The 15,588-nt window shown below is 41.3% G+C and overlaps 1 protein-coding gene across 1 annotated transcript in view; it reads left to right on the top strand.

Annotated features, from left to right (window-relative positions):
- Positions 1–15,588, top strand: part of MYO1D (myosin ID) — a gene marked incomplete at its 3' end in the record, with an annotated part of 342,027 nt that overhangs the window by 122,846 nt on the left and 203,593 nt on the right. The window contains exons 12-14 of the mRNA XM_079726329.1: positions 1,176–1,246; positions 4,699–4,773; positions 10,142–10,274. Of these exons, the coding sequence (XP_079582455.1) occupies positions 1,176–1,246; positions 4,699–4,773; positions 10,142–10,274 (279 nt within the window). The remainder of the gene's footprint in view (positions 1–1,175; positions 1,247–4,698; positions 4,774–10,141; positions 10,275–15,588) is intronic.

Raw genomic sequence — 15,588 nt, 5'->3', positions numbered from 1 at the left:
CTAAAGGAAACAGCAAGTAGGTGGTAGAGCCAGGATTGGAACCTCAGAAGTCGGACACTCACCTCCTATAATTATTCATTTGTTGAATTAATAGATTAATTAGTCCTTTAATAATCTAGACATCCACATAGAACCCACCAACCTGGTTAGGGTTGTTTGTTGTCTGACACTACAAGTCAAGTGGTGTTTGTATGTAACTGCACTCAATGCTTGTGGATTCTTAGACGTCTGCTTTTGAATCTATAGGATATCAAGTGATCCTTCACAGGGCGGTCAAAGAATCTAGGTGCTACTGTAATAAGGAAATTGCAGAAAGTTATAGAGACCCAGGGCTATATAAAAACTGCCTTCCCATAAAGTTCCTCTTCAGTGAGAAACAGCTGCAGAAGGTTGATCTGTGAAGCGGTAGACCTGGAGTCCCGGCTTAGCAGAAGACAGGTGAGCCAGGTTGTTGTGTACATAGGAGAGTACAGACATTGCATTCAGTCCCAAGAATCCTTCCCAGAGCTACCGCTTACCAGCTGGACCTTGGGCCAGTTACCTAATCTCTTTGAGCCTTAGTTTCCATGTATGTAAAAGAGAGCCCGTAATACTTAGTTTAGATGTCAGTTGTGAGTATGGAATGAGATGTCCATGCCTAGGAGATAGCAAACCCTCAATATGGTCCTCCTTAAGTGGGACATGGAGGAGAAAGAGACTCTATCAGTCAGGGTAGGCTGGGCTGTGTTAAGATAGCAGCCAAGATTTAAGTGTCATAGACAATAGAAGTCTGTTTCCCTCCCAGGGAACCAGACTTCTTCCATCTTCTGGCTCTTCCAGCCCCTGGGGACTATCCTTCTCTGCATCCAACTAGTGGGAGGTGAAAAGAAAGTACAGAGGAGAATCACCCACTTCTTAACCTGCTTTGGCCTTGAACAGCCTCACCTCACTTGCACTCACCTTCCATCATCCAGAACTTGGTCACTCGGCCAAGAAATGAAGTCTGACTATGTGGACTTCTGGTGAAAGTTCTCAGTCTTTACCACATTCGCCAAAATCAAGCCCCACTCAGTGTGATTTCCTTCATAATGATATCGTGATTTGTGACATGATTATCCTCTCCTATTAAGTTGGAATATATTTTTAGGAAAGAGAGAATGTCTGTTTTCAAGATCATCCCCTTCTTGATTTCTTAGCTCTGCGCCTCGGACAAAATCCTGGAGTTTGATCGAGATTTTCGAATTCGACATTATGCAGGTGACGTGGTGTGAGTATCTTACTTTGGTACCCAATGTGATGATTTGCATGCAGCCTCACTTCAGAAAATATAGTCAAGGAAAATGGAAATTGTCTTTGTATTCATTTGCATTTTCCAGCCATTTCATATGCCAGTATATTTTAATTTCTTCACTTAAAACATTGGCATAGCTTCATTCATCCCTTGCTTTTCAAACGTTTATTGAAGACACACCACGTGACCATACACAGTTCCTGGCATTGTTGGCACTCAGTCAAAATCAGCTGATGGTTAAATAAACCATGGAAGTATGTTAAGAACTGGGATAGAAAGGTGGGTAATATGGGCTGTGCCCTGAAGAAGCTAACAGTTTAGTGGAGGATACAGGCAGAATACATGATAAGTCGTTATAATGGAGAATGGAAAGGGTTAAATTGGAGACACGCAAGGCATTATGGGAACAGTGAAGAGGAGTAGTTAACCCAGAGTGAGGAGTGTGGCCAAGCCTTGTAGGAAGTCATGCCCCAGCTGAGTCCTAGAAGTAAAAGAGGCTTAGTCAGAAGACAGAATTAGGAAAAGAAGAGTAAGAGAGGGCATTCCAAGCAGTAGAGATAGCAGGCCTGCAGGCCCAGAGGTGAAGGTCACCATTGTACATAAAGAACTACTAGTGGTTGGGTAACTATGTGAGCAAAGACTGGTTTACCATATGAATTTTCAAGTGTTATTTGAAAAAGTGAAATTCTCACAAGCCACATCTTCTGGTTATAATACAATAAAAGTAGAAATTGGGGAAGAAAATGAAACTAAAAAAATATAACTACCTTAGTATTTTCATTTCCTAGGGCTGCTGTAACAAATGACCACAAATTGGTGGCGTAAAACAGTAGAAATTTATTCTTTCACAGTTCTGGAGGCCAGAAGTTAGAAATCTAGGAGTCGGCAGGGCCACGCTCTGGAGGCTTTAGAGGAGGATTGTTCCTTGCTTTCTCCAAGCATCTGGTGGCTGCCAGCATTCCTTGGTTTGCGGCTGCTTCACTCCAGTGTCTGCCTCTGTGGTCACACTGCCTCTTCCTCTTCAGGGTGTCTGTGTTAAATCTGCCTCTGTCTTAAAACTACACTTGTGATGGCATTTAAGGCCCACCTGAATAACACAGGGTGAATTCCTCCTCCCAAGATCCTTAACGTAATCACATCTTTTACCATATAAGGTAACATTCGCAGGTTCCAGGAAATTTGACATGGTTGTCTTTCTAAGATGGCATTTTTCAGTCTGCTACACTTACTATGTTTTGCCCACCCAACACTGCTTACTATCTTGTTTTTGTTTGAAGTCCCCTCTTTTCCTTTCTGCTTATTTTTTACATTAGGAATTCTATTCATGTAACCCATTACAGGAAGAAATTAAACATCAACAGAAAGCAAATGATCGTCTCTATAAATGCCGAAAAGACATTTGAGGAAATTTTAATAGCTGTTCCTGATTTAAATTAAAACTCTAGAATCATAAAATAATATGGCTCAAAATTATCATCCCCCCTCTGTCAAACTAGCCATTAGTGCTGGGATGGCACCATTATCCGCTTTTTCTGGTGCTATTTCCAGGTTCCAGAACACTGAAGAGGGAAGATCCAGTACTACGCAGATATCTGCCTCTGAAAATCCAGGCCTTACTTATAGGGTACTTTTTATACAGCCCGGATTGGCATAACTGCAGAGCTGGACAGAGGCCTTAGAGAACATGCAGGGCATGAAGAAATTTATGCAGAGTGTGTACAATTCTTACCCAGGGTCACACAGCAAGCTTATGGAATAGCTGAGACAATAACTAGGTTTTCAGACTCGCAGTCCAGAAAGCTAGCCAGCCCCATAGAGGAATATTTGATGCCTCAGACTTCCCCTCCTCTCCTTAAGCTCTTCAACCCTTTTTCAGATTTTTGCTGGGTATCTTCCGCATGCACAATACTTTATAAAGTATGGTCCCTGCCCACAAAGAGCTTTCCATGTAAGATGCATACATACATATGTGGTTGTGTGCGTGTATTTATTAACACACACTCCCATATATATATACACATACACACATTTATATACATCCACTGATCCAACAAAAGATGGTTGAAAATAATTGCCATATGAGTAATAATGTGTTGTCAGAATTCAGGATAAGCAAATGATATAATACTTCTAACTGTGTGTGATAAACCCAGGAAGGCAGATGCTGGTTCTTGGGTGCTAGGAATTATTTTTATAGGAAAAAGTGGGAAGGAGGCTAAAAATATTTAGGAAGTAGTAACTAGGCCCATTTGACTGGAGTGTATCCTTTGATGGCATAGAGAAGTAGAAATGCCTAGAAAAGTAGATTGAGATCAAATCACAATGAGTCCTAAAGGCCAAAATAAGGTGTTTGAAGTTTGAATTGTATAGGTCCAGTGATAGATTAAGAGACAGGTGACTTCAAGGGCTCAGTCAGAAGAGACTTGAAGGTATTAGGAAGAAGACCGAGGTTGGAGGATGCAAGGAACTAATTTTGGACCTGACGGCCTTAAAGTATGCCCATGGGCAGCCCAGCCTGAAGGAATGTTCTTGCAGAATTAGACATGTAAGGCCGGAACATCGGTGCGGGGTCAGGGTTTGACGCGATTGACAAAGAAGACAATACAGTCAGGCAAGAAAGGAGAGCTGTAAGCAGTGGCTGCCTCCATAGGGCTGCTACTTACCCAGCCTCCTCTCAGCCTGTTGTAATCATGCAGAACCCTCCCTTCCTGTTATCCCCCCTCATCCCCCAGTTTTCTCCCTCTAGAGCCATGCTAGTCACCACAGCAGAACCACCCCCATTCCTACCTTTGTCACCAGCTGCAACCTTAGCTGGACCTTCAAGACGTTGCTCACGTCCCTTCCTCCAAACCATGGACACTGACCTTTGCATTTCCTCTTGAGAACTCCTCGCATGTGCCTGCTCCCGCGCTTCCATTTAATCTATTTCCCTGTGTGATCTGCCTTCCTCTTTTTCGTCTGCTTATCCAAATCTTACCATCCTTTGCAGTTCTTCTTGGATTCTTTTCTCCCACCCTGAACACAGTGAGCAAGCCTTAGGCAAGTCATTTGACCTCCCTACGGATGAGACTCTTAGATCCTGTACGTTGCCGTTTTGCTTTTATCTTAGGAATGCTGGATGATAAATACAGCTATCTTTTTAAAAGTCATCGTCTTGAGGTAAGCAACAAACCAGTAGAGAATGATGATCTTAATCAGAATGATGACACTGATGTTTGTTCTCCTTTTGAGGAATAGAAACAACACACCCTCTGTACAGTAGGTGAATTTGTTATTCTTTAACCCAGAACTGGGTGGACAGTATTAGCTTTATAGATGACTGGTTGCATAATTTAACTGTGGAAAGGCTTGTAGACTTCTAGAAAAGCTTAAAAGTGGCTCTCGCTTGGTGAATAATGTGTTTTCTTTTTTTTTTTTTTCTCAACTAGCTATTCTGTCGTTGGTTTTATTGACAAAAACAAAGACACTTTATTTCAAGATTTCAAGCGCCTCATGTATAACAGGTAGGATTGAAATTTTATTATTTGTCTTTATGTTAAGCTCTTTGACATGTATATTACATAATATGTATGCACATGATTATTTTATGTGACAATTTTAAGAGTTTCTGGTAATTTTTCTAGTTCTGCTTGATCATACTTAATGAGTGAAATAATATATTACTTTATGATGATACAATCTGTAAACTTAGGGCAGGAACCCTGTTATTAATATGATGTTCCTTGATTTCCCTTGGGTTGCCTCAGTTTCTCTGTTCATTGCTGCCATCCTCTGACACCCCCGCCAGTGTACTCAGCAGTCCCCCGGCCAGGCCAGTGGCCATGGGAGAGTGTCAAATAACCTCTGGTCCAGCCGAAAGCTTTACATACTCAGATTCCCACTGTAGTGTCTTCGTAGTGTCTCCAGCTAAGGGACCACCCTAATATCAGAGTGGCTCTGGTGTCAGTGGTGGTAGGTCCTGAGTGGTCAGAATCTTCTCACAATCCAAGAAAATGTGAAAAACCTGTGGAGAAATAAAACCAGGCAGAGGATAGCAAGTTCACACCCAGTACGGATACCTTGGAAAGAAGGCCTACGAAGCAGAGAAGCTTCCTAGCCAGCTGCTTCTTTTGGATTAAAGTGTTGTCGCTCGTGTATTACGTCTACTCAGCCTGTTGGTCAGTAGGTCAGACAAGGTGCATGGAGCACCTCTGAGCTACACGTTCTTCTGTGCTCTTGGGCTGCAAAGCCCCTGCCCTCCTGAGGTCTTTTATTCTAGTGGAGATGACAGTTAATAAACAATAAAACAACGAACTTTCAGTTGGTAACAAGTGCTGTGAAGAAAAGTAAAGTAGGTGAGAGATTGAAGGGTACAGACCAGGAAGGGCCGGGGAGGTATTACGGGTAGGGTGGTCAGAAAAGGCTTCTTAAAAGAGGGCTCATTTGAGCTGAGACCTGAGTGAAGTGAGAGCGTGAACCATGAACATGGCGGGGAAGAGGGGGAGAGCATTCAGGCAGAGAGAAGGGCTAGTTCACCAGGGCATTAAGGTGGGAACGAGCTTGGGTGTGTTGAGGACGGCAGGAAGGCCAGTGTGGCCGAAATCAGTGAGGGGAGGGAAGAGCGATTGGGCAGGACTGCAGAGAGGTCCCCAGGGCCCAGCTCGTGAAGAGGCCATGAGCCAAGCATGATGGGAAGCCATTGGAGTGGATGATGTGATGTGATCTCTATTTTAAAGAAATCATTGGAGCCGCTGTGTAAAACCCAGACTGTAAAGGGTAAGAGTAGACATGCAGAGACCAGGTAGGAGGCCTGTTTAGTGATCCAGGCTGAGGCATGGCTGGGCGTACAGAGATGACGGGAAGTGGTCTGAGTGGGTGATGTTTTGAAAGTAGAGCCAGCAAGATTTGCTGATGGATAGGATGTGTGATGTGAGAAAAACAGAAATCAAAGGCGATGCCCGAGCAATGGGGAAGGGATGCTTGATTGTGGGAAAGACAAGAGGAGGCGCTCATTTTGGGGGGAAATCAAGAGTTTCGTTTTGGATATGTTTTGTCAGAGGTGCGTTTTGGGCATCCAGTTGAAAATGCCAAATAGGCGATTGTTTGTGTGCATTTAGAGCTCAGAGTAAAGGCGGGACTAGAGATGTAAATTCATGGTCACCAGTCTATTGATAGTATTTAAAGCCATAGTCCTGGGTGAGTTTGTCTAGGGTGAGCAGAGATAAAAAATAAAAGAGAGAAGAGGTTGGTTGAAAGATGAATCCGAGATACTCTACCGTTTCGAGTCAAGCAAGGAAAGAAGAACTAGCAAAGGAAACTGAGAGCATGCCTGTGAGTTAGGAAGAAAGCCAGGAATCTGGTGTCAGAGAGGCCAGGTCAAGTGAAAAAGATAAACTGTGTCAAATACTCTCAAGAGCAGAGTCCTAGGAGGACCAAGGTTCACCATTGGATTTGCAAACATGAAGGTCATTGGGACCCTGACAACACTGGCTTCAGTAGAGTTGTGAAGACAGATGTCTGACGGAAGCGGGCGCGAGAGAATGCAAAAAATAAGAATGTGGAGGGGCTTCCCTGGTGGCGCAGTGGTTGAGAGTCCGCCTGCCGATACAGGGGACACGGGTTCGTGCCCCGGTCCAGGAAGATCCCACATGCCGCGGAGCGGCTGGGCCCGTGAGCCATGGCTGCTGAGCCTGCGCGTCCGGAGCCTGTGCGCCGCAACGGGAGAGGCCACAACAGCGAGAGGCCCGCATACCGCAAAAAAAAAAAAAAAGAATGTGGAGAAAGTGTGTTTCAACAGTTCTTTCAAGAGGTTTTGGTATAAAATGGTTCATCTGTATGGATGAAGCCTCCAAGAGCAGAGATGGAGCCATCATCACTAGAAAGTCACAGAGATGTGGGAATGTGAGAGGGGACCCATGTAAGAGCTGGTCTGGGGAGAAGAGAGTTTCAGAAGGAAGTTTCAATGCTCGGTTTATCGGGTAAGATGCACCCACTCTGAGAGAGAAATCAAAGAGTCTGGCATTGCTCTGTGTGTAGAAAACGTTAAAAAGTCAAATCGGAAAAACGGCCTCAGTCGGCCAGTGACAAAGTCAGGGTGTGTTGCCCGGGGAAGGTAGCCAGGCTGTGTACCAGGAGGCTGCACAGGATGGCACTGGTTACCTTCTTGAATTATCACAACCCAGAGGTTCAGCTCACAGAGAACAGCTGCACCTTCTAGTGGTGGATTCACGTAACCCCCAGCTCGCAGGACCACTACAGAAACAGACCAGCGAGAAGATTTATTTCCAGCGGACAATCTAACGGTCTCATGGTATTGAACACTTGCATGGGGATAACAGGCTCTTCTTCCCTATTGGAAAACCTGCCTGGGAAGTCAAATAGAACTCTGTTGATGACCATGAAAAATATCACCTATAGAATGCTTAGTTGCTTGGTAAGCCTGGAATCAGAACAAAGGAACTTAGATAAATCCAACAATTAAGGGCATCGGTCTAAGATGAATCCATTTCACAACAGGGATGGTCTTGCCAAAGGTATAAAAACATTAAAAGTCTGTTCATTGCAACTTGTTGTATGTATCTCCGTAGTAGGAAAGGCCTTGCCAGGGGGATGGAAAGTCTTGAAATTATTTTGGTTACAACCATCCTCCTAGATGGTGTTCAGATGGGCTACCTTTGCCTTTTCGATGCTGCCATGGCTAAATGACCTTTCCAAATTCAATCCTTTCTTTCTTTATATCTGTTTAAAGAGTAATCCCTGGACCTCTAGTTCTGTAGAGTATCCATGCATGTGTGCAGGCACATGCATGTGTGTGTTTATATGAAGGGAAGGAGGCAAGGAGCAAGCAGGTGGCATGCGAGGTGCACAGATCGCTCTTTACCACTCTCTTGTTAGCCAGCTAAGTTCCGCCTTATCTGTTATACATACTGGGTTTCTGGATAAATAAGCTTCCTTTTTAAGGGAAAGTTTCTTTTAAATAAGTTTGAAAACTATGTTGACTTACTGGCCTGAAAGTTCTTGTATGTGTCTGTTTTGATTCATTATGCATCAGTTCTGCTGTTTAATAATGTAATAATAATAAACATCTTATTTCCTTCATTCTCAACATTTCCCCCTCCCTTCATTTACAAGATAGTGTCTGAAACAAGACAAAAAGGGAGTAAGGTGGAACTGAGGGTAGAAACTGCATAGACAAAGCCAGTGATTTTCTGTCTTTAATGTGCATCAGGATTTTCAAAGTGCACATGCTCTAGTTTCTGGAAATTCTATTCCAGAAGTGTTAGGAAGGCATCCAGGCATTGTGGGCACTAAAGGTTGAGAACCATTGCCTCAAGTTCTCTCTCTGCTCAAGATTGAAATGGAAAAGTTAAGGAAAAGCAATATACATTTATGTGGTCATTTTTATTGATATGTGTATCATTGGAAGATTATGGAATAGGATTAGAAGGTAATAAAACTGGGTCCATGAACCACGGACCATGCATTATTTTATAGCCACTTTTGATGGTAGTTGTCACAGCTTGCTGGCAATGGCGAGGGTTAGGACTATTTTTCTTTTTCTGCCTTCATTTACAGACCCAGTCAGTCTTCACCTCACCATTTATCTTCTTCACTCTTGTCATCCATTCTGGCAGTTTGCTGCTATTATTTAGAGCCTTTTTGTACAGAAATTTACTAGGTGTTTGGGGAACCAACTCAATTTTCTCAGTTTTATATCAGGAAAAGAAAAGTGGTCAAAATGATGGCAGCAGTAAACACAGTTAGAAAAAACCATCCACGTTAGGTCTTTTCTATTCGCGATCCCCAATTAAAAAAAAAAAAAATTCTAACGAGAGAAAAGTTTCCAGGATGCAAAGCAACATTTCGAGTTCCAATTACTTAAAAACAAAAGCACCCAATGTTGTGTTCGTTTCACGTGTACAGCAAAGTGAATCAGTTACACAAGTACATATATCCACTCTTTTTTAGATTCTTTTCCCATATAGGTCATTACAGAGTATTGAGTAGAGTTCCCTGTGCTATACAGTAGCTCCTTATTAGTTAGCTATTTTATATATAGTAGTGTGTATATGTCAGTCCCAACACAACATTGTAAATCAACTATACTCCAATAAAAATTTTTAAAAAACCAAAAGCACCCAAAATGAAACAGGAAGAAAATCAGAGCTGAGACCACCGTACATGTTTATAAAAATGTCTCCACTGAGCCAAATAAAGAATACAGTATAACATTTTTAGCCTGAAAACTGGCCTTAAGTACACTTTAAGAATTGGATTGCAACCGTCTTAGTGTCACATCAATAAAATATTGTAACCGCCGGTGCTACCTATAAATGTGTTCATAATTCAGCTGCAGTAAAGGGATTTACTAGGTGACAATGTAAAGGTGGTTATTTTCTATTCCTGTCTGTATTTTTTGAAAGACCTGGCTTTTTGTGACCTATACTGTATGAATATTTGTTTCAATTAAAAGATGCTTTCTCTTTCGTGACTTCTGCCCATGACACTGAGGATTGTTTTCCTACTAGTGGTTTGTTCTCATTCTTGTAACGACCACCAGAACCATTTTATTTTAGGTATGTGGTATCAGAGCTATGCAAACCATTTGAGGATCATGCATAATAATAACATTGAGGTCACTTTAAAGAAGTTTAAAGAATTTTTCGAATGTGGTCTCGTTTGGACACATCCTCTCACTCTGTGGTGCAGTATCTGTCATTATACTCTCAGCCTAATTTTCTGGGTGGAATCATTTTTCCAATCAGGGCTTGTGAGTTCTGTCTGCAATGCAATCGTGGCTCCCAGGATACAGTTCAACAGGATTGCTTAGCAATTCATCATATTCAGCTTATATGAATGTAACATTCAAACCACTCTTTCTGTGCTTCTCAGTTCAAATCCTGTGCTGAAGAATATGTGGCCCGAAGGCAAACTGAGCATTACAGAGGTGACCAAGAGACCTCTGACTGCCGCCACCTTATTTAAGAATTCTATGATTGCTTTAGTAGACAACCTTGCATCAAAGGTAATTACTGTCTTTTCTAAATATCCATTTCATTTCATAGATTCCCTCTTGATACATGTTATAGAGAATGTACGTGTGGTTTGCTTTGTAGGTGATGATAGTAAATCAAATTGAAGAACATATTTAAAGTGAGTGTTACAATAGAATTCTTAATCCTGTTTTGTTTGTTTGTTTGTTTGTTTGTTTGTTTGTGGTACGCGGGCCTCTCACTGCTGTGGCCTCTCCCGTTGCGGAGCACAGGCTCCGGACGCGCAGGCTCAGCGGCCATGGCTCACGGGCCCAGCCGCTCCGCGGCATGTGGGATCTCCCCGGACCGGGGCACGAACCCGTGTCCCCTGCATCGGCAGGCGGACTCTCAACCACTGCGCCACCAGGGAAGCCCCTGTTTGTTTTTTAACATGGTAAAACAGTTGTGTCCCAGATGAAATGCTCTTCTTAAATTTGGGCCTTTTATCCTCCTGTAGTCATTAATGGGAAAGTCTTAGTAAGATCTTTAAAAAAAAAAAAAGCAGTGTACTACAGGCATAGTATATGCCTGGCAAAATAAACTTCAGCCCTGTGCTGAAGACAGGGCCTGGCTTAAAAAAAAAAATCTTGAAATAAATTGTAACATACCATCTTTATGTTGTATCTGAATACAAAATGACCAGATAGAGGTTTAAGAGGAAGTTTAGTGTTTAAGTATTGTCCTTAGGCTGTTTTAAATAGTTGAAATAAAAAGATGTATTATTGGCAGTTATTTCTGCTTTTTATTGTTCCTTTGAGGTCTAATACTGTTTGATAACTTTAGTCTGGGATTTTTTTTCCCCTTAAAGAACAGATTTCTACTCTTAACTGCTGCTGTTGACAAGTTTGATAAATTAGGCAGCATTCTGGGACTCATTATTTTTAGTGCCTTCATTTTTATCTTTCTCTTCTGGTGCTTTTCCAGTATATTTTTTCTGCGTCATTTTTAACTTTTTTTTTTTTAAATCAATTTCCTCTCTAAAAATTTAAATCTATATTATTTTTGGTTACTTCCCTGTGGATAAATTAGGCAAATGCCACAAGAGCACATCTATTCAGTAGCTTTCTATTCTTTTCGTCAGGATTCTTTGGCCTCAGGTGACAACAGATAAGCACAATGTGTTGGCTTGTATAATCAAAAATCCAGAAAGGCAGGGAGGGGTAAGGACACAGGAGTGGTAGACTAGAATACCCTTAGGGCCCCTCCTCTTGTCCCTCAGCTTCTCTCTGCATGTCAGCTTCAACCTGTCTCATGCAGCAAGAAGGAAAGTGAACCTAGAAGGAACGCATGGGACACAAGAAACAGAGTTGAACACAGAATTTTATAAAATGTATTTTATATAATACATTAATTATAAATATATTGTTTATAAAACATATTCGATTTATTCAATTAACTAGAAAAGAATCACTTTTGTTTTCTAAATTTGGTAGTTAAATGTGAATTTTTAAATAAAAATTCTAGAACCATCTATAATTTCTGTATGGGCAGTTGCATTCAGCTACTAAACAACTGAACCTTCCCTCCCCAAACTAGTGGCTTAAACAAGAGAGACATTTATTTCTCTCTCTGTAAATGAAGTACAGGAGCAGTTATCCCAGCACTGGTATAGCAGCTCTAAGGTTATTAGGGACAAGTTCCTTCTGTCTTTCTGCTCTACCATCCTAGTGCTTGGCATCCCTTCTCCTGGTCCAAGATGGCAATTGGAGCCTCTTCCCTTTTAAAGAGACTTCCTGGAAGTCTCATATAGCACTTTAGCTACATCTCATTTGCTGTACCTAGTTGCCAAGGAAGCTGGGAAGTGCCTTTTTATTCTGGTCAGCAGTGCACCCAGCTAGAAGTAAGTTTTCTGTTTTGAAGTAGGAAAAAAATTACTGTGTGTGAGGTAGGCAACGAGTCTAGCAGTCTCTGCTACAGCTCCCCAGTCTGTGTGAGGTGGGGGAATGAGGGAGAGAGTAGGGACAAGCAAAAGAATAGAGACAACCTATCAGTCTAATAGAAAGCAGGAAGGTGGGCAGGGCAGAAACAAAGGAAAAATGTTCCATTTAGAAAATACGTATATGATAGAAATAAATCTAATTAATTGGTACTCACCATAAATGTAAATAGACTAAACAGACTGGATAGGTGGAAAATCCAGGTACAGGCATACCTTGTTTTATTGCAGTTCACAGATAGTGCATCATTTTTTACACATTGAAGTTTTGTGGCAACCCTGCAACAAGTAAGTTTACCAGCAGCATTTTCCCAGCAGCATTTTCTCACTGGTATCTCTGTGTCACAGTTTGGTAATTCTTGCAGTATTTCAAACATTTTCATTACTGTTATATTTGCTGTGGTGATCTGTGACCAGTGATCTTTGATGATCTATGACTCGCTGAAGGCTTAGGTGATGGTTAGCGTTTTTTAGCAATAAAGTATTTTTAATTCAGGTATTGTTTTTTTAGGCATAATTCTGTTGCACACTTAATAGACTATAGTGTCATGTAAACATAACTTTTATATGCACTGGTAAACCAGAAAATTCGTGTGACTTAGCCTATTGCAGTATTCACGTTATTGCCATGGTCTAGAACTGAATCTGCAGTAACACCAAGGTTTTGCCATGTTGTTGATAGGAGCTACCTAGTTGACACTATGCAGAAAGATTAAGAACAAAAAGGTGGGTAAAGATATATCAAGCCCCCCCAAAAAAAAAACCTGGTGCAAGCAATATTGATGTGAAAAAACATAGAATTTAAGGGGAAAAAGTATTATTACAGATAAAGAGACTAAGCATAATTAAATGAAAATACTCAATAAAGCCATTTTGAACTAACTACCTAACAGCACAGCCATGATGGTACTTGAACTCTATAAAGCAAAAAAAAAAACCTGAAAAAATGTAAAAGGCAAAATTTACAGGTCCACAATCCTAGTGGGGCATTTTAAACCAACTCTACCAGAAACTGATAGATCAAGCAAAAACCTTAGTTAGAGTGCAGCAGCCAAATTTAAACTTTATCTAATAGATCAAAAGATCTCTATCCCCAGGGGATAAGAAATACATATTCCTTTCAGGTATACATGCAACATTTACAAGAATTGACCACATGCTAGATCACAAAAGAAGTCTCAACTATTTTAACAAATGTATATATAGATGCATCTCCATCCTCACAGCAAATGAAATGAAAATCAACATTAAAAAAGTTTTTTTTTTTTAATCTGCTTGGGAACTTAAAAATACTCCTAAAGTGGTCTACTTGTTATGCCTTTATTTTAAAAAACAAACAAACAAAAAAAAACAAGGAAGACTGAAAGTAAATGAGTTAACTTCAACTCAAGAAGCCAGAAAAGGAAATCCAAAGAAAATGTAAAGAAAAAATTAAGAAAATAATTTTTAAATAGCAAAAGCTAAAAGTAATTTAAAAATTAATCAAATAGACTTTTAAAAAACTTATTTTAAAAAGAGAAAATAATGTTAAGAATGAAAAAATGATACAACTTTATATACTGCAGAGATTTTAAAAGTATCAGAATATTATGAACAACTGTATGCCAGTGAATTTGAAAAATTAGTTTTCTAGAAAAATGTTATCAAAATTAACTCAAGAAGAAATAGAAAGCCTGAATAAATCAGTAACCTTAAAGATTCTGAATCACTAATCAGAAGTCTGCCTTCCCCCAATTCTGCCAAGAACTTCAGGCCCAGATGGTTTTACAGGTAAGTCTTACAAATCCTTCAGGGAGCCAGTAATTCCTATCATACATACACAGTTTTGGAGGATGGGAAGAAGAGAGGCCACTACCCAATTTATTTTATGAGCTTAATATTACCTTAGTACAAGGTTAACATGAAAAAATGAAATTAGAGATGATTTTCACCTAGGAACATAAACATGAAGATTTTTAAAATACATGTAAGTAATGCATTTTCCAGCAACAGGGTAAACAAAACACCCCCTAAAACGAACTGAGAGCAACCAAAAATTGGTAAATTATAAGAACCAACTTCCCGAGTACGGTCATGAACTAACAAGAAAGCAAAGAATTTGCAGGCCTGGTGCTGAGTGAAGGCAGAAATTAACTGAATGAGGGGAAAAATAACTAGAGCACCAGAGCTGCTTTCACCCTGTCAGTATCTGTTGAAGCGGGTGACTTTGAGTAGAGGTATCCAAGGCTGGTCCTTGGAGGGAAGCCCAGGGCCTGCCCAGAGTAGGGTGACTAACAAGGGATCACAAACCACATTCATACTCATACATATGTACACACACAAACACACGCACACACACAATGGTGGGTCTCCAGAGGGCTGCCTCCTCAGAGAGCTACCTCTAGAATGAGCTAGAAATAACCTCTCATTATCTGAAAGGAAAACTGCCTGTCTTGGTCCTTGGCACTGAGCCAAGCAGGGTGGGTGACCATCCCTTGAGAATTTATAATTGGAGGCCAGCTTTTATGAGATTTGCAGTCCAAATTCACACTACCTGGGTGGCCTGAAAAGGCTCAAGCCTGGTCAATTCAGGTCTGGTATTGCCCCCAGGCATCTGATGGAAGCAAGGTGAGGGAACCACCTTCATTTCAAACCTGAAAGAACTTCCACAGATGGAGTTCTAAGGAAGATAAGGAGTTCATAGTAAAAGATCTCCACACACATAAAGAAGCAAGACAGGACACAGGGAGAGTCAGACTAAACAACAGACTCATGAAAATGTCTTATACTGGATTATCAGAAACAGACTATAAGAATGTTTAATACGTTTCAAGAAATGAAGGGCCGGAGCTTCCCTGGTGGTGCAGTGGTTGAGAGTCCGCCTGCCGGTGCAGGGGACGCAGGTTCGTGCCCTGGTCCGGGAGGATCCCACATGCCGCGGAGTGGCTGGGCCCGTGAGCCATGGCTGCTGAGCCTGTGCGTCCGGAGCCTGTGTTCCGCAGCGGGAGAGGCCACAGCAGTGAGAGGCCTGCATCCCACAAAAAAAAAAAAAAAAAAAAAGAAATGAAGGGCCTAAAAATATGAGAACTAGTAATTGAGAGCAGGCAACTAGGCAATTGATAGAAATAAAAACTAAATAATTAAAACTCTGGATAGGTTTAACGTCAGTTTAGACAAAGCTGAAGAGAGAATAAGGAAATGAAAGAAACAATTGAAGAAATTATCCAGAATCCCACTTAAAGAGACCAAGAAATTAAACCTATAAAAAACACATTAAGGGCTTCCCTGGTGGCGCAGTGGTTGAGAGTCCGCCTGCCGATGCAGGGCACACGGGTTCGTGCCCCAGTCTGGGAAGATCCCACATGCCACGGAGTGGCTGGACCTGTGAGCCA

The sequence above is a fragment of the Hyperoodon ampullatus genome (assembly GCF_949752795.1).
Source record: "Hyperoodon ampullatus genome assembly, chromosome: 19".
Classification (NCBI taxonomy): Eukaryota; Metazoa; Chordata; class Mammalia; order Artiodactyla; family Ziphiidae; genus Hyperoodon; species Hyperoodon ampullatus.
This window is presented reverse-complemented; position numbering and strand designations above follow the sequence as displayed.